Here is a 24,113-nt window from a genome sequence, read left to right as displayed (position 1 = left end):
TCTATCTCCTTTTCTCCCTTTTAAAAGTTATTTTTATTCTTCTTTTCATTTGTATCTTGTTTTCTTTTACCTATATGTTCTTTATTATTTAATCATTTTGATGCTGAGATTAATAAATGTTCAGAATTTTCCCTTTAAAATGATCAAATGTATTATTTTATAACTGTTTATATTAAATTATACAATACACTAACACTAATCTATCTCATCTATAACCTCTGAGTTTTTATTGGATGTTTGCTTCTTTTATTCTTTTTTCTTTCGCACAGAGAGCTGGTGATGAACAGGAACTAAATGTTTGACTGTGTCATTGATTTGTCTTTTAAAATATTCCTACAGCGCCACCTGATGGTTAACAATGACAAGTACAGGCAGGTCTCTGCTCCACTGTCCCACTGAAATCTTTTAAAATCAGTTGTATTTAATTGTTATCTTCTTAATTTCAACAATTTCATTTCATTTTTAATTCTAAAATGTAAACTCCCTCTCACCGGTAGGTGGCGGTAAGGCGCCATATATTTATGTATTCACCGTCTTAAAACAAAGACGAAAGAGAAGGAGGCTCCAGACCGTTAGCTAGCTGTCAGTATTGCTCGTCTTTCTGCATCTTCCACGTTAATAAACCGTTTCCCTTATGAACGTTTTACCTCCCATCTTTACCCCGAGCCTGTGTCTTTCACCCGGTATCGTTTAGTGTTTGATTTAAGGTAAGCCCGCTGCTAAAAACGGATTTTTTTCTCAGGTATTAGCCGCCAAGCAACTGTTAGCTTGGTAAGCTAATGTTGTTAGCCGAATCCTAATACAGATTTTTACCATTTTAACGTTTGAAACACAGAGGAGCTTCTGCTGTGCCTGCTGTCTGTGGTCTGACCGGAATGATATCAGTAGTTGGTGTTTCTGTGGTAATCTGTCATAACTTTATCGTTGTTCAGATTATTCTTCATAATTTTATTGCTCCTGTACAGAGTTCAGTCCACACTGCAGACTACGCACATCGTCATTATTTCATCTTTTAGCTTCAGAAAACTCAGCAAAGAAAAAAGTCCTGCTTTTATCGTCAGTCAATTAATGATTATTTTCATTAATGATTCATCTGACAGTTGTTTGGTTGGAAAATGGTGCGAAGTCACATTTCCTCAGACTCTGTGGGGACATCATCTAATTTCTTATCTGTTATTTATTGTGTCATTAAGTCAACTGTAAGGGTAACTGATATTTTCCCATGCTTTGTTGGTGCAGTGCTGCTGCAATGTAAACATACTGCACATTTATTTGTTTACAACAAATCTCCACAGGTGACCTTTGTTTCAGCTCTAAACCCGTCGCTGCTTAAAAGTAAATACTTTACATTTTTATTGGTCTCACGGCGAGTTCTCTGGTTGAATGTTTTAAAGACGGGTGTGTGTTTGCTGCTGCTTATTATTTCCTGAAGGTAACTCTTCATTTTTCCTTCTTCGCCTGCAAAAGTGAATCTCAGAGACCTGAACCACTTGTGCTCATCAGCGCTCAGACTTGTGTGTTTTCATGTTTCCAGCTGAAGGACAAACCGTCCTCAACGTTCCTGTCTCTCTGTCACTGTTTACATCTCCTGTCTTCCCTGACACCTTCTGTCTGCAGCGTTTCTCCGCAACTTCGTCCCATCATGTCTCGCAAGTACCCGTACCCGTCTGACACTGACCTCAGACCTCATCCTGGACCTTACAGCTCCTCAGACCTCCGTCACGCCTCACAGAACCGTGACATTTACAGGCCGCCTCAGGAGTCCTTCTCCTCATCCTACCAGTCATCATCTTCCTCCTCCTCCAGGAGCGCTCTCAGCATCCTGAGCAGCTGCGGTCTGGAGCCCAGCGACCTGTCTCTGCTGGCTGAGCTGCCCGAGGACGTCCTCACTGTGGAGTCCCTGCCTCATGTCCTCAAACAGATCAAAGGAAAGAGAGAGACCGTCAAACCTTTCTCTCCCAACGCTCCGTCTCCGTCCTCCTCTTCCTCCTCTTATCCTCCCAGCTCCTCCCGTCGACCCGCCGGCAGCTCCGGTGCCACAGACTGGGATCAGCTCCACAGCCAGCCGGTCCAGTACCCGCTGGACCATATAACCACTGGTCCTCTTCCATCTGAGCAGGTCCAGGACCGCTGGGGAAATCCCAGAACCAGCCGCTCTGTCAGAGCAGATCCACCATCATCATCATCATCATCTTCATCATCTTCATCATCTGCCTACATGGTGGGCTTCCACCACAGAACAGGACCCTCTGAGTATGGTAAGACAGGCAGAGCCACTGGTCCAGTTTCCTCTCAAGACCGATCCTCTTTCAGGTCAACGGGACAAGGACAAAGAGCTTATCCTCCCCATTTCTCTGAGCCCGGATCAGCTAGTTACAGGTCAGGTCCTCCTGACGAGTACCAATCTAAACCTCGGGGGCGACGCCCCGAGTCCGAAAACTCTTCCATCAGGAGCAACCAGCACGCCGCTGCAGCCGCCTCCATACCCTCCAAGAGAGAAGCTCAGGACTTCCACGGGACGTGTCCACAGGTGTTCCCGTACTCGTGCTCTCTGTGTGATATCACTGTGCTGTCAGAGAGGGTAAGTACAACCTGTCCTCCTCCTCGATTCTCCCTCTGCAGACTCTGGTGGGAGGTGGGGTGGTCCTCATCGGGGAGGGGAGGGGTCAGTATTCAGCTGATTGTGAGGCTTCCTGCTCAGAGCGTTGGAGTGTGAGCAGAGGTTTGTGGCTGCAGCAGCAGAAACCAAAACAGTGGGACAGATTCATTTCTGCTTCTTGTTTTTGTGTTTCAGGTTTGGGTTAAACACATCAACGGCACTCAGCATGCAGACGGACAGCTCAACCTGCTGCAGCGGTGAGTTAAACAGAACCAGTGAATAACAGGGCAGTCCTGCTTTGGTAGTACAGATGAGCCAAGATTATGTGCTGAGTAACTGACCTGATATCACAGCTCCTACCTGTAAATCTGCAGGGGTGCTGTGGAGCTAAAAACTGATCAGCCACAACATTAAAACCACTGACAGGTGAAGTCAGTAACACTAATCATCTCGTTAGAATCCAGTGTTCAGCTGGGAAACCTCAGGCGCTTCATTCATCTGGGTGTGACACATTCCACCCAACTAAACATTGTTGAAGACCCATCAGGGGCCTCCCCCAGCAGGACAGTGCTCCGAAATATCCGGAGGAACACGACAGAGAGCCCAAGGTGTTGTCCTGGCCTCCAAACTCCCCGGATCTCTCTTTAACGTTGTGGCTGCTTGGTGTAAGACTCAGCATCAAGCTGCTGAGCTCTGATTCTGTATTTCCATTCCTGTGGTGAAAGGAAAGGACACATGGACACAGTCTCTTTCTCTCTCTGGTGTTTGGTCTTGAGTTTTTGTCTCTCATGTCTCTCCTCCAGGTGTCCTAACTGGGACTGTCGTATGGAGACGGTCAGCAGGTCGGTGTGATATAATCACAATATCATAACCATCACAAACATATCATGTCCATAACCTCATCCTAAATAAATCCTAAATAAATAAATAAAGTTTTTCTGTTGTTCAAGTGCCGACAACCAATCAGAGAAGTGGAAGACTGAAGAAAAACCCACCCGGCTGCCACAGACAGCCAATCAGAGCTCAAGTAAATCCACCTTATTGTTGTTTACAGTGTTGTTCACAGCATCATGATCCTTCATTAACATCTGTTTTTTCTGTGTTTTTAACAGAGCCACAGCCGAATAAACCGCCTCAGAGGAAGGTAAAGACAGAGCCTGTTTACGGTTAGTTTATCTGCTCTGCTCTGAACTCTCCTCATAAATAACTGGTGTGTTTTTTTTCCTCTCAGGCATCAGAGAGAAGTAAAGTGGTGTGTGTGAAGTTTCCAGCTCAGTCTGTGGATGAGACGTATCTGAGGAAACTGACTGAACCGTTTGGAAAGATCGTCAGGATCCTCATGTTTCCATCTTTGGTGAGTCCACGTGGTTTATCACACACACAACTGAACATTTATACAGTTTAACACAACATGCTACTGCTGTGTGTTGTTTTTATCATTCTTTGCTTTATTTACTCTCATCTGCAGTCATTCCTCTTTCTTCTCAGTGAGAAAAGTAATGAATCTCTGGTAACTGATGACATCTGTTGTAAACTCCTGCAGGCGTTTGTGGAGCTGGGCTCCGTGGATCAAGCAAAGGACTTGGTGAAGTTCCACGTTAACTATCCTCCAACGGTGAACGGAGAGCAGATCGAGTTCAGCATCTCCAGCACCTTCAACTTCCTCCAGGTAGAGACTCAGCACAGAAACACCAGTGACCCACGACAGACAGGTCTTACAGACAGAGACCGCTATGCTTCAGCACAGGGAGCGGATGAAGTTGTTGCTGAGTTGCATGTGTCTGTTTTTCTGCAGAGTTCTCGGGTGGTGAGCTTCACTCCGGCTCCAACAGGAGAAGACGGCCGATCAGATCTGATCAGCATCATCAAACGCTTCGGCCCACCGCTCTACACCCTGTTCCTGCCGTCTAAAGTGAGATCCACCAACCTGTGACACTGCTCTGTGTTGCTAATGTTATATTCTGAGAGTTAGCTCAACTAGAGAGGAAATTAGGCCTGAATGTTAAAGTCATGGAAACATGAACAAACCATAGAAACAAAGAGCACATTTTCTGGAACTTCCTCTTGAAAACATCATCTCTTTTTATTTTTCAGGCGTCTGTGGAGATGAAAAACGCTCCTGACGCTCAGAAACTGGTCGATTATTATTCCTCCAACACTCTGAGGATCAACAACGACCTCATCCAAGTTTCCTTCTCTGGAGAATACAAGAGCCTGATGTGAGTATGAGCGACCTGACAGCTTTATCAGCCGACTCTGATCTGTGGATTATTGATCGATGATCGTGTTTGTCTCCTCCTGCAGGCGGGTTTCAGCAGCCAAGAAGTTCGAAGAGGAAACGACCAAGAGGACGAGGAGTCAGAGCCGAGAGAGAGAGAAGACGACAGAGACCAAGAGGAGGAGAAGCAGCAGTAAAGATGGAGCAGAGGAGAGGAAAGACGAGGGAGGGAAATCCAGCAGAGAGAGGAGGACCAGGTCCAGATCCAGAGAGAAATCCAGCAGAGAGAGGAGGACCAGGTCCAGGAATCCAGAGAGAGAAATCCAGCAGAGAGAGAGGAGGACCAGGTCCAGAGAGAAGTCCAGGTCTAGAGACAAATCAAGCAGAGCGAGAACAAGGTCTAAGTCCCGGTCCAGAGACAAATCCACAGAAAAGTCCAACACAGAGAGGAGGTCCAGGTCCAGGTCTAGAGATAGACAGAATGGGTCCACAGAAACAACGGTGGAACCAGAGGAACCAGAGAAACCTGGTAAGAGAGCGTCAGCTGTCAGTGTCTTTGACGCCAGTTCAGATTTATTTTCTCACTGAAAGTTTTCTGTGTTTTCTGTGATTCAGATTCTGTGTTTATGTCGTCAGCCTGTAACTCACTGTGTTCGCTGCCTGTTACAGTCGAGACACAACTAAAAACAGATGTATTTCTTGTCTGATTCCATCAACCTGACATAAAGAGATGATTGTGCTCTGTCCACAGACTCCACTGAGTCCAGGACTGAGGCTGAACCAGCTCCTCTCAGTGACTCCAAACCTGAAGCTGGAGAAACAGAACAGAGTGAAGCAGAAGCTGAGTGAGTTTCTGGTGTTTTTATATCTAAATCCTACAAAATGTAAAAACTGCTGCTGTTTCTGTTGGTTTCTCGTTAGTTCAGACCTAAGTTAGGTCAGTGAACGTCTCGTCACTCTAACCCGCAGGTCGTCTGCAGAGGAGAGCGACATCGAGGGGATGGAGGTGATCGGAGAGGATGGAGAGAATCTGGAGGATGAAGACATGGAGACTCTGGATGATGCTGATGTGGAGGAGGAGAGGAGGAGGAGCAAGCTGCTGAGGAGAACAGCTGTCCAGCAGAGGGAAGTGACTCACCTGGAGAAGGTAGAAGGAAAAACTGAACTGGAAGACAGAAAATCCTGAGTGAAAACAACAAGAAAAGACAAATTCTAAAGAAACTGTTCTCACATCTGTTTTCAGAGAAAGAAAAAGAGGTGAAGGACGGAGAGACGGAGGATCAGGAGACACCTGTGACTGAGCAGGAGGAGGAGGAGGAGGGGGAGAAAGTGATGGAGGAGACACAGGAGAAGGACTCAAAACCCACCAGAGAAACTGAGGAGACAGCAGAGACTCAGCCAGAGGACGACGAGGTAGAGACACGGTTTAAACTCCCAGTTTATCCAGTTCACTGGAAGTGGAGACGCAGCAGCCATCTTTACGTACACACACTGATTTGAACTGATTGTTGTAAATGTGTGTGTTGGTCTTCAGGAGGAATCAGATTTCCCAGTGGATCTGGAGAACTGCATCACTCTGGATGAGCTGGAGGAAGACCAGTCTGATGACCAAGGTAACCTGACTCTGAGTCCTTTATGCAGTTCAGTATTTGACCCTTTTCTTCTTTAACTCTGTTTCTTCTGATTGTTTTCAGAGCCCAGAGAAGAACCTGAGGTAAGTGTTGTAGTTAATGTGACAGTTTTCATGCTGTTGGTCAGACGTGTGGTTTACCTTTTGTTCTCTGTTTACAGGCTCCGTCCACCAGAGTGGTTTACTTCAGTAACCTTCCCGAACGTTTCTACACCGACGCCGAGTTTGTCAAACTGGTCAAAGATTATGGGACGGCGGCGCGCTACTTCCTGCTCCGCCGACGGCAAGAGGTCAGAGAAAATAACTGCTCCTGTTTATCTGCTGTTTCCTGCATCTCTGGACTTCAAAATTATTCAACAAGAAAATGATGATTTCATGTTGCTGAGCTGTTTTTAGTCCTTTTTTGTCTGATGATTTCAGGATACAACTTTTCTTTCATCCTGTGTGTTTGTGTGTTTCAGGGTTTCATCGAGATGTCGAGCTCTTCAGAGGCTCTGAGAGCTGCCAAAGAACTGTCCTGTAAATCTGTCACCTTCCACGGCTCCAAACTCCTCGTCCACATCTCCCACAAATACACCAGACTCTCCAACGGGTCAGTCGCCAAACTGTCTTCTTCACTGTCCCTGTTTACCTGCCAGGCGTCCGTGGTCTTTCATCCTGAGTCCCTGTGTCTGTCTGTAGGTACGAGGTTGAGCCGGACTCTGACCCAGACGAGGAGAGGCGCCGCAGTCGAAGCAGCAGCAGGAGGAGGAGCGAGAGACGAAGCAGATCCAAAACCTCCGACAGAGATGAGACCTCCAGGAAGTCTGAGGGGAGGAAAGAGTCTTCGAAGAGGACTCCAGAGAGAGGATCAGGATCCAAGACGTCTACAGAGAAGGAGTCAACTGATGAAAAGTCTTCAGATAACATGTCAATCTCCAGAAAGACGCCAGAGAAGGAGTCACACGACAAAAAGACTCGAGAGGAAGACGTCAAAAACACGTCAGAGAAGGAATCAGTTCCCAGAAAGACTCCAGAGAAAGAGACATCCAATAAAAAGACTCCAGAAAAGGAATTAAGTGCCAAAACCACATCAGAGAAGTTGTCCACAGATGAGGAATCAGTGTCCAAAAAGACTGAAGAGAAGGACTCAGCTGCTAAAAAGACTCCAGAGAAGGAGCTGCTGCCAAAGACGAGTCCAGAAGACAAGAATTTAAAAAACAAAGACGACACAGTGCCTGAAAAAACCCTGAAGGAAGATGGAGAGAGAGAAAAGACTCCACAGACGGAGGAGGCTGCAGGAAAAGAAGAGTCGTCTGAACCAGCAGTGCAGGACTCAGAGAAGAGTCCAAATCCTCCAAGACCACAAACTGAAGAGGTGAAGACCCAGAGCAGGACTGTGTTACAGCTGTGCTTTGATACAGGAAGAGACTCATTAATGATTCACGTTCTGTTTTTAGAAACCTGCTGGTGATGATGACGATCGGCTGAAGGATTCTGACGACGTGGTTAAACTGGAGCAAAAACCAGGACCTGAAGGGGGCGCTGCAGAGCCTGAGAAACCCACCAAACCTGTCGGTAAGAAGTTAGACTGCTCATCTGAAACTGCGGAGCAGCAGGACCAGGGATCAGTCTGCTCCTCTGGATGATAATAACAATGATAACGGCTTTATTTGTTCATCACTCGGGATTAAAACAGAAACACCTGTACACCTGCAGCAGCAGTGGTGCGTTCACTGACCTTATCATGTTTGTGTTTTGTTTTGTTTTGTTTCTCTCTCTGCAGGAACAGAGTTTGTTCGGCCGGTCGTCGGTTATTTCTGTAACCTGTGTCAGGTGATCTACGCCGACGAGGACGAAGCCAAACTACAGCACTGCAGCAGCCTGACGCACTACAGGAAGTACCAGGTAAGTTAACCTAACCCCCAACCTGAACATGTTAAACAGTGACACTTTGATGAAGCCAGATGCTTCATAATCTGCAGTAACTTTCTACAGAGCCACGTTCACTTCCTGATTGAGTTTCATCAGTCACAGCGTATCCTTCCCTGATTCGCCACACCCTTATCACATGACCATTTCAACCCCTAATTGATGATTCTGCTTCATTAAATCTTTTTTGTCAGCTTGTTTTATAGTCTCCTGTCACACCTGCTTCACATCTGTCAGAGGCTTCTGTTAAAGTGCAAATACAATTAATTATTTTCTGCTGATTGTAACAAAAATTTGAAATCTTCTTGTTTTTTTTCCCCCAGGAGAAGACGGGGAAAGATCCGTGGACGATGTGAACTCAGACTGAAGGTGAATTCATTTGTTTATTAACAGTGAACAAAAAACCAGAGTATCAAACTATCAAATGATCTAAAACAACATGAATCGGTTTAAGGACTACATTACCCAGCAGCCGTGAGCTGTAACAATCAAACTGACATCTGACTGGTTTGTTGTTTTTGGAAAGTTTAAACCCAGATTCAGTATAAACGAGTTCTTTGTGAATATTGTTAAAGCTGCTACTTTGTTATTTTGAGGATTGTTGCGATTTTTTAATGTCGATTTGCTGGTTTACGTCTCTTGTTTTGTAGCTGTTGTCATTTCAATTTGTTCCCAGCTGGAGACACAGAGTCAGAATGTAGCAGCAAATAAAGAAGACACCTTCAAAAAACATAGTCCAGTTTGAAACTGGTTTATTTTATAAAACATAACATAAAAATTCAACCGTAAAACAACAAAGTTTAACACATTCAAAGTTTGTTCTCTGGGAGTTCACTGATTCATCTGCTCCTTTATTTCAGGGAGTGTTACCTGCAGCACTGGGCGGAGGGATACACTGTTGTTTATCAAGAAGTAGTTACATACTCAAACTATTTCTTGACAAACAGCAGCATATCCTTCCATGGAGGATGGCAGAAGGATACTGCTGTTTATCAAGAAATAGTTCCAGTCACACCAGAACTATTTCTTGATAAACAACATCGTATCCTTCCACCCACAGCTTCTGTGAAGTGACTTTGTGGCACTATGTGGAAGGATACACTGTCAAGAAATAGTTTCAGTATGTAACTACCTCTTGACAAATAACAGTGTATCCCTCCGCCCACTGCCACAAAAATCACTCAACAGAAGCGCTAGGCGGAAGGATATGCTGTTGTTCATCAAGAGGTTGTTATGTACTGGAACTACTTCTTGACAAGCAGTATATCCTTGCACCCAGGGCTGCAGGTAACACCCCCTGAAACAAAAGAGATGAATTCAGTGAACTTTACATGAGTCTCAGAAAGTCAATTTGTTCAGCAAGTTACATACTGGAACTACTTCTTGATGAGCAGTGTATCCTTCCACCAAGCGCCACAAAGTCACTCAACAGCAGCGCAAGGTGGAAGGATACACTGCTCATCAAGAAGTAGTTCCAGTACATAATTTCTCCTAAACACAGGGAGTTCAGGAGGAACAGAACCAGGCTAACTGTTTCCAGTCTTAATGCTAAGCTAACCAGGCTAATATAAGAGTTGTTGGTGTGTGTGCTCATCCTTAACTCCACACTGTACAAAAGCTTTGCCTGAAAGGTCAATGACAACTTTTTCCAGGACCATGTTTTTCTTTTTTTTTCCATCTGGCTTCCATAGAAAACAAACCTTCATGTTGGTTATGAATAGGAGGAACCATCACACACCAACAACTCTGTACATGGACAAAAAAAAAAAAGTTGACAATTCCTTTTAATTGTCCTCTCACTGTTCGTCTGCATCAGTTTGGTATTTGCAGACCACACTGGGCTTCAAGTCTCAAAGAAAAACAAAGTAAAACCTCCCTCGTTGCTCCGCTGTTGTTGGATGAACTCGTGTTTTCACTGCGTCGTTTTCTTCCCTTTCTTCTTCTCTGCTTTGGTCTGTTCCTTCTCCAGATATTTCTGAAACACAAACAAAAGAGAGGAAACCATTACAGCTGTGACTGAATTTTGTTCAAATCAGCTTTATGATTTGACACAGAATGACCCAGGTGTGAGGTTAATGTGGGCGGAGCTGTGTCTCACCTGCAGCTTGTCGTAGTGCGTCTGGCTGCTGCAGTGGGTTTTCTTTGCCGTGTCTTCGTTGGAGTAAAACAGGAAACAGACCCGGCAGTAGTAACCCATCTTCACGTGTTCAACACCTGCACAAACAAAAATATCATCAGTCAATCCTATATTTTTTAAACTGGATGGATAATCAGCAGCTGAAAAATAATCTTTCTCACCGATGGGGGTGTTGGGGTCGTACGGGGGCAGCGGCAGAGACGCCACACTGGGTTTGTCGTTAGCAGGCGGGGGAGCTTCAGTCGGTCCTTCCTGGTTGGTCGATGGCTCCATCTCCTCCACCTGCTCCTCCTGCGTCTCCTCCTGCTTCACCTCCGCAGCTGAGAGGAGAACAAACCAGTTACACAGGCTGCTTCTGTTTTTATGGATCTTTGAAAACCAACCTGTACTTTACTGGTTTTGTTTTTAATGCTGCATCTTGGCAGAAATTATTTTTGTTATTGTGAACAATGAAGAGACTGAAGTGAAACAGTAAAAACCTGCACATTCTCACGGATTCTGTTGTAAAAAGTGAATCTGACTCACGTCCTCGCAGCTCTTCAGTTTCTGATCACAAACTTCAGGATTCTTCTCGGCTGAGTTTTCTTCTCTCTTCTCGTCACCGCAGCTCACATCAGAGCTCTGCATCTCTTCCTCCTTCTTTACCTCCTCCCTCTCCTCCTCCTCCTCCTCTTCTTCCTCCTTTTTCACCTCTTCCTCCTTCAGTCTCTCCTCCTCTCCCTCCCTCTCCTCTGGCTTCTCCTCCCTGGCTTTCTTGGCCGGAGGTTCTTCGGGGTGTTTGGAGGATTTTGTTGCCGTGCTGCTGTTTTCTCTCTTCGCTGCGCTCGGACACCGATGTCTGAACAAAACAAACAGAAACACGACTTTTTAACAAAAGTTGAAGTGAAGTGATGCTGGTGATGGACTGAAATAAAACTGTTTGCATCTTCAGGAGATGTTAAAGAATAACGTCTGCAAATATAACAACATCTCTGCACAGTGCTGAAGTTATAGAAATAAGACTGTGGAACAGGAGTATCTAATATTTAGACTTCTTTAGACAAAGTAAATTGATCTCTGGTAGCCAGGACTCAACTCACCCGTGTTTGAGCTGTCTGTACTTCCTGCTGACGTAGACAGTCAGACGTTTGCCGTTGAATTTTGGCGGATTGGCTTTGCAATCTTCAGCCATTTTCTCTGCATCCTCTGCTTTCTCCATCTCAATAAAACACTGAGGACACAAACATCAGACGGTTTCAAACTGAAACTCTTGAGGACACTGAAGTATCCTCAGGACTCAGTCTCTCGTACCTCTCTCTTGATCCTGTTGAGGAAATACTTCCTGACTTTCCCGTACGGCTCTGGCGAGTTTCAGGACGGCTTCGTCTGAGTATTTACTGCTGGGGATCTGCCCGATGTACACCACCCTGCTGGAGCCGCACTGACCAACACACAACACAAACAAAGTCACGAAGCCCTGTACAGACTAGAGATGTATCTCCAACACTTGGAGACAAAGTTCCATTAGACTGCCTGGAGCTTTAAGGAACAACCCACAGTGATGTTTACCTGGATGGTGGGGTAGGACATGGAATGGCTGACCCTGACCGGTCGACCACACACAGACGCCGTGACGTTACTGTTGTAAAACTTGGCCATCGCCCGAGCCTCGTCCTCTGTCGCAAACTGAAGGTACGCCTGGTCAGAGGAGACAGAGACAAACACACAACAACACCTGCTCAGTGAAGAAAAATGATGCTTCAAGCTACCGTCCAAAACACAAATCTCATGTCAGAAGATGTAAAAACAGGCTCTTCTCTGATCAGTACATCACACTGTGTCAGTCTGGCATACCTCAGGTCTTAAGTCCAGCACCAGGTGTTTGACCACTTTCCCAAAAGGTTTGGCGAGTCCCAGCAGCTCGTTGAGGAAGTTGTAACCTCGTCTGAAACCCACGATGTTCACCACCCTCATACCCTGAGAAGAAGAGAAGAAAACATAAATCCATAAAAATATCAAATCAGATATATAAAGGCCATAAGAGAGGAAGAAGAACTAAACTAGAGATACTCACCCCTCTCCTCGTGTTGTCTGCAGGGAAGAAGAGACACAGAGCACTATTACTTTGAGCTTTGATTTAAAACATCCTGATCAGAACATCTAAAAGTTGAACTGATGTAAAGTTCAGGTAAAATCTTGATATAACATTTTTCATTTTAAAATGTACACTAAGAGACGAACATTTTCAGTGGTCGCTTTCATCGCCTCTAACAATTCATTTCACTGTGGAATAAAAACTCAGCTCATCGTATTAAAATGTTGTGATCAGGTACCGATGGTGTCGGAGTCTCCGAGATCTTCCTCCTCGTCCTCTGCCACTTCATCCAGCGTCACAAAGTCCTCCATGTTCTCCAGGAAGTCCTGATCAAACTGACACAACACAAAAATAAAAATAACCATCCATGTTTCTTCAAACTTAAAGTTCAGTATCACACAACATCCTCAAACTGCAACAGAAAGTCCTTGATGTGTGCTTCGAAACTAAAACCGGAGCCTGCTGTCGTACCACGTCTGCAGGCACATCTCCCTCTGCAGTCTCTGCACTCTCTCCTGGTTCTGCAGCCAGTTCCTGTTTGGTCTTGTGTTCTTCGGTCAAGGCTTCAGTTTCTGTTGGTTCTGTCTGTCCCTCACTGTTAGCCCCGCCCACGTGTCCAGGTGTGTCATCGGTGACATCATCACCATCAGGAACCTGCAAACATTTTACACCTTTGTGTTCAGAAATGGGTTTTTAGTTTAATCCGTGTTGTGTTTCTGTTCAGTGTTTCGTCACCTGCTCCTCCTGAACGTCTCCTGAAGACTCCTCCACTGTCTCCTTCACAGACTCTGCTGTCTCTGGCTCCTCTGCGTCTGCGTCTCCATCGCCAACCTGCTCCTCCCCCTCCCCCTCCCCTCCGTCCTCCCCCTCCATCACTCCTGACACCTCCTCCTCCTCCTCCTCTGCAGCAGGTTTCTCCTCAGCCTTTGCTTTGTTCTCCTCCTCTCTCTTCTTTCTCTCCTCCTCTCTGGTCCTGGAGCTGGATGAGGATTTAGATGAGGAGGTTCTGGAGTTGGAGGAGGTCCTGTTTCCAGAGCTGGAGGAGGAGGCGTTCACGCTGCTGCTCCTCTGGCCTCGACCGTCTCCAGCAGACCCACCCTGTCTCCGGTTCACACTGCAACAGACAGAAAACTTAGCGTTGAACTGTTCGTCCTTTCCTTTTGGTTTTTATTTCTGTACGAGCAGTGTTTATCTCTGCTGTACTCTGGCCTCTCTTACATATCAGACCTTGCAAAACACAGAATATGACTGAGCCTCAGTAATGTCAAATCAATACTGACAAAAGTTAATATTAACAGATTCTGTTGCTCCTATTTTTACTCTCAGGGCTCTGTTATAACATTCTTCGCTCATGGGGCAAGTGCATCTGTCCAAATCCACTTCTGTTAGTTTAACCATGTAAGAAAAGGTCACAGCACCAGGCACATGGTTCAGAAGGGTTGTATTTATAGTCTCTTAACTAATCATGGTTGTGTTTGGGTTTAACATACTTACGGTTGCTTTACTCCTTTGTCTTAATCATGCTCTAAGTTCCTTTGGTGGATGTACTCATGAAGTATAATCTTTCCGTTGCAGTTATGTTTTGAGCTACAACCTGAGCCCTATGTTTTTAACTTGAAACACTTAGTCAAACTCTTATCTCTGTAGGAAGAAGCTTGGCACTCACTTGAGTGTTTTGTACTTGGTGCAGATGTTGAGGCGTATGGGTCTTCCTTTGATGGTGAGGGGGTTCACAGCTGTAATACTTCACCAGCATCTCTGCATCCTCCGGGGTTCCCAGCTGGACAAAGGCCTGGAGACACACACACATGGTGGACACATTCAGCAGCCAATCACACCTCCTCTCAATATTAACATCCATCATAGACACAACAAAGAGCTCAAGGTGGAGGCAGGGAAAGACAAGTTCACCTGGTCAGTTAAAAAAAGGTGTTTCTCCACAATGCCGAAGCGTCCGGCGATGGTCAGAAGTTCCTTCTTCTTCTCTTCCTCTCTGGGGAGGTTAGAGAAGAAAACCACCTGGCTGCCGTGACCTTTGACCTCCCTGACAGGTCTGTCCATCGACCTGTCCGATGACCGCTCGTCCTTCTGCGAGTCGAACACAAAACTCTGTCTCAGTGTCTGAGGAACGTTCAGAAACAGTCTGGCCAACAGTTTAATTCGTTCATTTCTTCTCTTTATCTTGACTGAACTGTTACCTCGATGACCATCAGCCTCTTGGACAGGTAGAAGGTGATGGGTTTGCCGTACAGAGATGCTGGATGCTGATCGTAGTAGTTCACCATGTCCTGAGCCTCCTCGTGACTGTTCATCTCTAAGAAGGCCTGATGGAGACACAGAGATTCAAGAGAGTTCATTTTAAACTCCTTGTCGAGATGCAGCACGCAGAAAAAAGAGCTTTCGTTATTTCCAGTTTTTTGTTTTTTGTTGCTCAGCTGTGGAAGTTAAATCAGTTGCTGTACCTTGTTCTTGAGGACCAGGTGCTCCCTCAGGCAGCCGAACGGCTCGGTGAAGGCGAACAGAGTCTTGTTGCTGAGAGGCTTCCTGTCGTACTTCACCACCACCACTCGGCTTCTCAGCTGAGGATAAACAACAAAGTTTCAGCTTTGTAGAATTACAGTTTTAGATGGTTCAATTCCATAAAACCTTATCAATATTTCCATCTTATCCAGGCAAAGAGAAACCAGTGCTGACATACAGTAAATTAGACTTTAGACTGAGCTCTGGAGAGATGATGTGAATCACAGGATCAGTGATAAACAACAGAAGAGACAGTGACATGACTGACCTTATTCTGTCCCGACTGGTTCTTTCCCGACAGACCTGAACCTCCACCTCCTCCTGACAAACACACACTCAGTATCAACATCACTTCATATTTGACTATCCTGTAGGAAGGAGGAGGAGGAGGAGGAGGAAGAAGAGGGTGAAGGTGTCTCTTACCCCAGCTGGACTGCATCCCTCCTGCTGTCTGACCTGAAGACATGGGGGCAGGTCCCAGCAGTCCTGCAGACAGGTTGGGGGTGTCCAGTCCACCACCACTGGAGCAAGAAGATTCAGATGTGGATAAATCAGGACTCATGTTGTTTTGAACAAGCTCACAGAACTTTATTTTAAACTACAGAGGATCACAAAGTTTCCTTCAGGCTGAGGAAACGTCTTTACCCACCTGGGGAGAGGTGTGTATGTGTGTGTGTGTGTGTGTGTGTGTCTTACCCTCTGCCCGAGGCCATACTAGGGTCCCACTCTGGATACCTGAACACAACACAAAATTTGATAAGCATTACATCAAACATGTGTGAGGACGACCTGTGTCAGTGTCTGTCAGAGAGACTCACATGTCGAGGAGCAGCCGCCTGTTTTCAGCATGTCGGAGTCCATTAATGTGCTGGTTCCACTCCTACAGATACAAACAGAGAATTACTGATGCTCAGCAAGCTGTTTGTCCCAGAACCAAACCTATGTTAAAGGAACACTTCACCCAGATATTACACCTTTGTGGTTTAGCCAAATAAGCACTCTTTCTTAACATCTCCAAACTCACAGTCTGGCTGCATCTGCAATTTTAGAAAGTCAAATCTCAGCTTTATAAAAACAGAAACCAGGAGGACGGGAGTCTGCTGAGTTTGACCAGCTTCATGGATGAGATTTGTTTATTTCTATGGGTGAGTGTTGATGGATTTCAAGACGGTTGGAAGTTGAATGAATATTATTTCTCTGTTGTTTTTACTCGTGCAGCTGCTGCACAGTGAAACCAGGTTAATGAACGTTACAGGCGGTAAAAGCCCTACTCTCTAGAAATAAACCCACCAGTACTGGAATATACGTCGTATGTAAAAAATCAGCTGATACACCCTCATCTGTTTTTAAACAGCTGGTACTGAGGTTCAGGTGTTGGAGGAGACAGTAAGTGATGTCATCATGTAAACAGCTGCTGATTGGTCCAAGACATGTCACCTGGGCTGCATTTATTCTCATGGAGATACTTTCCAGACTTAATTCTTTTTGAACAATGCAACGGAATTTCATTGTGACAGTTTTCAGTTAAACTTCCTGGTGTCACTTATGTAGAAATGTGCAATAAACAATATGTATGTGAATAAATGCTCTAATGGATGATGTCCATCTGGGGGTGAATAGATAGCAACAAGAATCGAATTTCTGGGTTGAGTTTTATTTTAAAAGATATGTGGCTGGATGACGACTGTATTATGTTGGAGAGCTACGAGTGTCAGTGTAAGAAAATGAAGATACGGTACATGCTGTAAGGTGACATAAAACAAGGAATTACACGCTGCAAACTGGACTTCCAGTCAGGAAACATGAGGGATGATTACCACCTGCCACTGACTGACGTGGACAGAAGACCTGAACTGAGCTCAGGTATCTCAACAGAAACATTTAGAATTAGTCCGAGAAGAAAAGAGGAAGGAGGCTGGACGGTACTCACCATGGTGGAGTGAACGTCAAAGTCACAAAGAGAGCACACATGGGGGAACATGGGGGGCATGACTCCCAAGAAGTCTTGGACTTTTCCGTTTGATGGGGAGCCCATCCTCCGCTGCATAAAGACAGAGTCTGATGAAGACGGCCCCATGCCAAGCCCACCGTAGGAATCACGGTGGGAAAGCTCAGAATATGGCCTGTCTCTGCTCCCACCCCCTCCACTGCTGCTGTTGTAATTCATTCCGTAGCCCCGGCTGGAGGAGACATCCTGCAGGGAACTGTACCCAAAGTCTGCAGAGGTCTGGGCCCGGGCTGAACCCTGACCCAGAGAAGAGCCGCCGATCCTCCCCACGTGCACGTCATCCCAGCTGTCCCTGCCTCCTCGATATGCAGTGTCAGAGGACATGGAGGACGCCACCCGCCGCTCTCCTGTGTCTCCCTTGCGGCTCTTGAGCTGCATGAGGATGTGTGGCAACGTCTCCACGCTGATGTCCTCCTCTGGGATTTCAGCCAGAGCATCCAGGTCAGAGGGCGACAGCCCCAAACTGGCAAACAGCTTCATGGTGCTGCCAAGATTGTTGCCACTGCCACGCCGGGACATCTGAGCACTGTTGTCTTGGCCCTCCACGCCGCCACTACCACCCACCCCCACACCTGAGGCCATCCCCCCCATCTGCCGGCTGGATCTTTGTTCGTTCATACTGAAGTTCAAGGTCTCTGCAGCGGCCAGCAGCCCACGACCCACAGCGAAGTGTTTCTGACTGCCGTCTGACTGCGACTTCTGAGACATAACGTCACAAAGTGGAGCTGTTGTCTGGCTTCAATACGCCTCAGTGCAGGTGAGTCAAGATAAAGAAGGAAACGGGCCACTAGAAAAGTGTCTCTACTTTTTTAAGGATTGGGGGACGTTAACGTCAGTTAAGGTCTTGTGCAAAGAGTAAACCTGGTCAAAGTGAAGGGCAACTCCTCTTCCTCTCTGGAGAATGTCTTATTTCTGCTGAAACACAATGAGGTAGAGACATTCTTCAAAAGCTGCCTCCACTATGAAAACAGAAGCCAGTGGAGAGGCACTGAGCCACAGAGGCATGTAAATGGAAGGAAATGACTGTGATTCATTAACAGTCACCTGAGCAGATGTAAGTTGCAATAACTGGGACATGAGAGGCAATTAAAGAGGGCTAGGAAAGGAGACAGAAAAGGCTTTAATGTCTCAAAATTCACTGCAGGCAAGGAGGAAGAAAATGAACTGATGTAGACAGAGAGTGATGGAAACATCCTCAGTGAAAAAAGAGAAACTCTGGATATCAGTGCAAAACATCAGAGAGATGTGATTAATAAACCTCTATATGAACCACTGCTGGTTAACAGCTGAGGGAAGAACAACTGTGGCCCCACCCTTCCACATTCATCCTCACAGAGACCTTTGTTAACTACACTACCAGGGTTTTTGCAAGTTCACAAAGTTGATTCCAACACTTTTAAATCCATACAGAATGAAATCTAACACCTGTTTCACAACCACATCGAGCAAAGCCGGAGGAATAGTTATTTACCGAGTGTATGATATTACAACCAAGACATGAAAAACTTCTGTTAATGAAATGCAAGCCTCATAATGCCTTAATGCAGTGCTTTTAAATTCTTGTCTGGACCTGCAGAACCAGTGCAGGAATATTTCCAAAGTGAGACGCTATCCCTACATTAGGAAGAGTTTCAGTTTTGTGTATTTACGAACACATTTGAATGAAAAGTGGCAAAAGCCTGAGCTGTGTTAGCAGCTAAGCTAGCAGCACTAACTCGCAGATACCACCCCCGAGTTTAAAGTTACTGACGCATTATTTTTCCAGAGCTGTTTGTAAATTAATTTATGCAAAGGGCTCCATAACTAAACCATCCAAAAACATTTAATTAGGTTTCTTTTAATCTGGAGGCCGAGCTCAGCAGTCGAGGCTAACTTTAGCTAATAACATTAGTTTGCTCCAACGTGCTAATGCTATTCTCAGCTAGCGTGATTTATTACCTCTTTTCGTGGTTCTAATTTTCTTATGTACAAAACAGTAAATAAAACGGTGCACCATCGGCTCTCATATAAAATGTTGTTTATATGTGCGAATGAAAACACGTACCTTAGTTTACCTTGGTGCGTAGCTACCGGCTAGCTGAACCTGCTAGCACACATGACACTGGAGTGCTGAAGTATCGCGATATTTGATGTCTCCTCGTCACATTTTTCTGAATATGAGTAATAATAATAGATTTATTACTAATCCTATTAATATTACTAAACACACACCGTTCCGAGAACGTTGTCTGACATGTGTGTTGTGTGTGAGCGAATTACACGAACCGTATCGGACCACCGGAGTCACAGACTGTATGTAAACACCGGAGTCCGGACTACAGTGCTGCCTTTAGGCACCTTTTGGAATATTCGACTCCAAGCGCTGGCGATGTTGCAGCAGTGAAGATGAATGAAATAAATAAAATGTTTTCAATCAAACAGTAAATGAACACGTTAATGCATCAATAATTATAATCCAATCACATAATGTACATTATTCTGAAATTACACATTTTGCATAACGATTCATTTTACTTTTATTACTTTAAGTGTATTTTGATGACGATACTTTTGAACCTTCACATAAACTTTATCAAACAGGTAGTTTCATTGAGACTGAGGTCTCTTTTACGAGAAAATTTCATTAGACAAGCGGCAACACCAGCAATTTTGGTTTTAGTCTTAATTAAATCAAATTTACTTTCGTTTAAATAAAAGATCTGAGTGCTTCTGCCACCACTGGGGGGTTCGGTGGTCAAATAAATAAATTAATATACATTTATTTTGGGGCTGAGATCTTCAGCGTCAGTACTTCCTACTTTCCGACGTTTCGGTCCGTTTGTTTTTAATGGGTCGTTAAGCACGCGAAGGCATCGGGGCGGTTCATCCAATCGGAAGCGAGCACAGAATGACGTTGGCGATGTAAACAAACAGAGGCAGCGCGGCCATTACACTCGGAGAAGAGTTGGAGACTGAGTTGACCGTTTGACTCCTCTTCCGTCGAAGAAATCAGCTTGTCAGGTAACATCGGCCATTAAAACACGAAGTTTAACTAGTTTAGATTCTTGTAACGTCGCTGAATGTTCGTCGCAATGTTTTCTGTCGACGTAGTTCGTTTTTTCCTGGTGTGTTGACGGTGAAAATGGCAGAGTCAGCCACCGCCGTTAGCTGCCTGCTATTGTCTGTCAGACAGCGGCCATCACAGCCAGCCTGAACGGCGACATAACGGGCGAACAGCTCGGTATTTAACGGTTAAATTACTCCTTTTTAAAATCTTCCTTCTTGTAGGGTCGTACACCGGACTGCAGCGATCGAGGCCGACTGTATCGCCTGTCTGTGTGAGAGAGGAGTGAAATGAAAGACCCGAGTCTCAGCAACGTCTCAGCCCCGAACATGACGATCAGCAACGAGGTGATCCTGAGCAGCCAGTTCAGCTCCGACGACAACCCGTTCGCCGAGTACATGTGGATGGAGAACGAGGAGGAGTTCAACAGGCAGGTGAGGCTCGAAAAGATCACACCTGACGCCACAGGTTAAAGGAAGGACACGCCACGGATCCGTGTTGTTTAGTTCATGTGCGAAGTCACAACAAAAAGACAACAAAAGCTGATTTTTAAGGTGGAAACCCGGTGTTTTAACTGCAAGTTTAAAGGAAATAACATCCTTAAATTTGTCGATCACAACATAAACAAGCCAGTGACGTCAAGATGTGACCTGATTATGTCACCAGCTGATAGGTGGTGGAGTTGGCCAATAAGAAAACAGTACAGGGTGGTGTTGCAGTTTCAGGAAATGTTTATTTCATTTTTGATTCAAAATCAAGTGATATTTCCAGACTGTGTCAATGTCATCAACACCATCTGTCAGTTGTTACTTTTACTTAAATGTAACATATCTATATCTATTAGCTGTTAATAATTAATAGTAATATCTGTATGATTCTAACATTATCAGGTCACTGTTTGTCTGTGTAGGCGTGTCTCTGACTGCTGTCATTCCTGTACTGAGGAGCAGCTGTTAGTAACACGACACTTCAACTTATGGATGTGCTGAGAGACCCAGAAGTTATTTTTATTCTATTTCTGACTTTGTTTCCCTACAGTTAGCGGAGCTGGTTCTCTGTGACATTCTCTGTCTTGTCCTGCAGTATTGTCTCCACAGAGAGAGGAGGTCAGTGTGAATCTGCTGCAGGACAGACGCTCATTAACCTCAGCGTGAACAAAAGTTTTCAGCTAACAGTTAAATGTCCCTGAAACAGAAGTAGAACAGCCGCCTCTTTGTTTTCATACTTTGTGGTTCAGTGTGTCACTCGCTCTCAACTCCCTGTGGACAGTTGTAACGGAGCCAGTGGGACATTCCAGGAGCAAACATCTGGATTTATAGCTCAAAAACTCTGGATTTATTGTTTTCATTCGAATCAGTTTGAAACACGAGTTGTTATGTTGTCGGCTTGTCTGTCTGTCCGTCCTGTTACTGTGAACGTGATATCTCACGTCCCGAGGGAATTTCTTCAGATTTGATTCAGTTGGACTCAAAGATAAACGTGTTGAATTTCTGGTGGTTAAACTCACTAATTAACTGAAACTTGGACGACTTTGCAGAGGCATACACCCACGGGGCAGTAATTCTAGTTTTCCTTTAGTTTGGGTGTGGATCTGTCTTTTGTTCAACCATCTGACTCATTAACCACATGACTGGAGTGGAAGACGCAATATCTGCATCTCAGTTATTAGTCTGATTTGTGGTGTGTTTTTTGGAGTATAATTAGCCTGGTCCAACTTATTAGAAGCTATGTAGACAGTTTAATCTAATGAAGATAATCGTCAGCTGCAGCTCTATGATCAGATGTTTTTCGGTCTGTAATCTGACTGTATGGAATATTTCCAGGGTGCAAACAGTACAGACTGAAACCTCCTGTCATTATTAAAAAGCAGATCAGTAGTTTGTGTATTTTAGTGCATTTCCTAATCCTTCACATTTCTTGCAGCTTTGCTGTCTGAGATTTGTAGTTGACACAGTCTGTGGACTTTGACTTTGTCACCTCAGTGATTCAACCTGCACAGTGTTGAAATGATCCACCACACAGTCATGTAACATTCGTCTCTGTGGAGTAAACTGGAATATGTGGAGTTTGTGTTGTAGCCTGACCCACTCTCCTCCTCTGCAGACACTGACTCAGAGTCTGAAGGCTCACAGTTGTTGTTTGAGACGTTTCCCTCCCATGTCAGGTTGTTTTGATCCTCTGCCCTCCAGCTGTGAGTCAGAGGACGTGACTGTAACCCAGTAATGCTGGAGCAGCTCCAGCATTACATAATCACCACAGTCATCATCACTTCAGTGTGTCTGATCCAAACACACAAATCTAAACACAGTCAAGTATTATAAAGATAGAAATGATGGAAATAGTTCCAGTGTTTACATCACATTCAGCTGTTTTATCCAAAGCCACTTACAAGTGAGTGAATAAATCTTCAGAGCAGGAGGAGACCTTGAAGAGCTAAATGTGTTAAATAAGGCAAAGTGCACGGAGATACAAGAATGAGAGGAGTGATCGAGGCACCAGGAGATGGAGGAAGAGGGACACTCAGGGAGCTCATTCCACTGCAGCCACAAACCAGAACAGTCTGGACTGAGGATGCCAGACCCAGAGGGCAGCATTAGTGACTTGAGTATGATTTGAGTGGCTGTGGGAAGAAGGTGGAGTGAGTGTTTTATCTGGGTTTCACTGTGTGTATGGGTCAGGACTGACCCGAATCTCTGTGTTTGTGCTGCAGACGTGAAGAATGTGACCCACATGTTGTCTGTCTCTGTGCAGGTGGAGGAGGAGCTGTGGGAGGAGGAGTTTATCGAGCGCTGTTTCCAGGAGATGTTGGAGGAGGAGGAGCAGTGGGAGTGGTTCATCCCATCCAGAGACCTCCCCTCTCAGACTGTCAGTCAGCTGCAGGAGCAGATCAGCCTGCTGGTCCTGGACGCAGACGTCCACGCAGACGCAGACTTGGAGGTCGTGGTGAGTTCAGTCTGCTCTGACGAGACGCGAGACAGAAACCGTGATGGATCCGAGGCTGAACAGGTTCACCTCATCACATCATCTCCTTCTTCTCTCCTCCAGATGAACAGCAGCCTGAACCCCAACGCCAAGGAGTTCACCCCGGGCATCCAGAAACACATCATGTGACCCCGCCGAGCCCGCCCCACCTCCCGCCGCCCCGCTCCAGTCCGCACTGTGACATCATCAACAAGATGTCTGCCGTATTTTTCAGTCGCCACTCGACCTTCAGCCTGACGTGTTGCCAAAGTTCTGCACTCGCCTCGCATGTGTTCAAGTTCAGAGTCTGTTACTGTTAGTTACTGCAACCCTCCACCTGTCTGTCTGTATGAACGTCTGTCTCTACCTGTCTGTCTGTCTGACTGAACGACTGTCTCTCTCTCCGTCTGTGGTAACTCTCTGAATGTAGGTCAGCTGAGCGGAGGTTTGTGTTGTGTTTGTGTTGATTCAGAACAAACTGGTTTCTGTTAGAATCAGCTCTGATGTTTCACTCTCACATTCTTTTATTTTGCACTTTGATAAAAACCTAAAAACAAACTCTTCACGTTTTTATTTCAGCTGTTTTTAGAATCAGTCGCTTTCAGCATTTTCTCCTGTTATAAAGCACCTTTCAGCTCGTGGTTTGGTTTTACTGTGTTAGTTTAGACCCAGTGATCCAGTTAAGACCCAGTGATCCAGTTTAGATCCAAAGATCCAGTTTAGACCCAGTGATCCAGTTTAGATCTGGTTCTGTTGGTTTTTCGGTTTCTCTCTGCTTTTCTCGGTCTTTTTCCCAGCATCCTTTGTGTTTTTCTGTCCCTGTCGTTCCCTGCTGGTCCCTGCTGACCCTCAGAGCAGCCGGCTCTCTGCTGCCTCATTAACTAATGTTTGTGTTGAGTTTTTTCTTAATGCACAGAAAGTACTGTATAAAAAGTCATATAAAGAAAAAAGTTGTAAAAAAAATCTATTTTTTCTTAAACTACTTGAAAATAAATGTTTATGGAGAAAAATC

The 24,113-nt window shown here is 45.3% G+C and overlaps 3 protein-coding genes across 3 annotated transcripts; 2 read left to right on the top strand and 1 right to left on the bottom strand.

The window, feature by feature from the left end:
* The first annotated feature begins 527 nt into the window (after window positions 1–527).
* Window positions 528–9,092, top strand: matr3l1.1 (matrin 3-like 1.1). Its single transcript, XM_018679624.2, has 23 exons — window positions 528–707; window positions 1,618–2,581; window positions 2,795–2,856; window positions 3,403–3,441; window positions 3,550–3,626; window positions 3,712–3,743; window positions 3,831–3,953; window positions 4,143–4,268; window positions 4,395–4,511; window positions 4,694–4,818; window positions 4,904–5,116; window positions 5,165–5,346; window positions 5,569–5,662; window positions 5,787–5,964; window positions 6,063–6,230; window positions 6,352–6,430; window positions 6,512–6,531; window positions 6,609–6,737; window positions 6,909–7,039; window positions 7,129–7,804; window positions 7,887–8,004; window positions 8,213–8,334; window positions 8,682–9,092. Exons 2-23 carry the CDS (start codon window positions 1,643–1,645, stop codon window positions 8,712–8,714), a joined length of 3,783 nt encoding a protein of 1,260 aa, XP_018535140.1. The 5' UTR covers window positions 528–707; window positions 1,618–1,642; the 3' UTR covers window positions 8,715–9,092.
* A 1-nt stretch (window position 9,093) lies between these two features.
* LOC108885287 (matrin-3-like) lies at window positions 9,094–19,132 on the bottom strand. Its single transcript, XM_051072570.1, is given in 22 exon segments — window positions 9,094–10,333; window positions 10,457–10,572; window positions 10,657–11,333; window positions 11,575–11,705; window positions 11,786–11,836; window positions 11,838–11,915; window positions 12,044–12,172; window positions 12,329–12,451; window positions 12,549–12,565; window positions 12,808–12,904; window positions 13,041–13,223; window positions 13,305–13,683; window positions 14,236–14,303; window positions 14,305–14,361; window positions 14,481–14,657; window positions 14,768–14,893; window positions 15,032–15,148; window positions 15,358–15,410; window positions 15,513–15,610; window positions 15,786–15,824; window positions 15,908–15,969; window positions 17,020–19,132. Coding segments are annotated over 20 exon segments (3,120 nt in total). The 5' UTR covers window positions 17,806–19,132; the 3' UTR covers window positions 9,094–10,333; window positions 10,457–10,572; window positions 10,657–10,984.
* An 816-nt stretch (window positions 19,133–19,948) lies between these two features.
* LOC108885288 (polyadenylate-binding protein-interacting protein 2) lies at window positions 19,949–24,113 on the top strand. Its single transcript, XM_018679571.2, has 4 exons — window positions 19,949–20,097; window positions 20,365–20,574; window positions 22,892–23,083; window positions 23,186–24,113. The coding sequence occupies exons 2-4, from the start codon at window positions 20,431–20,433 to the stop codon at window positions 23,249–23,251; spliced, it is 402 nt and encodes a 133-aa protein (XP_018535087.1). The 5' UTR covers window positions 19,949–20,097; window positions 20,365–20,430; the 3' UTR covers window positions 23,252–24,113.

Source organism: Lates calcarifer, linkage group LG8, assembly GCF_001640805.2.
Source record: "Lates calcarifer isolate ASB-BC8 linkage group LG8, TLL_Latcal_v3, whole genome shotgun sequence".
Lineage (NCBI taxonomy): Eukaryota > Metazoa > Chordata > Actinopteri > Centropomidae > Lates > Lates calcarifer.
Note: the sequence above shows the minus strand (reverse complement) of the source record. Positions and strands in the feature narration are given on the sequence as shown.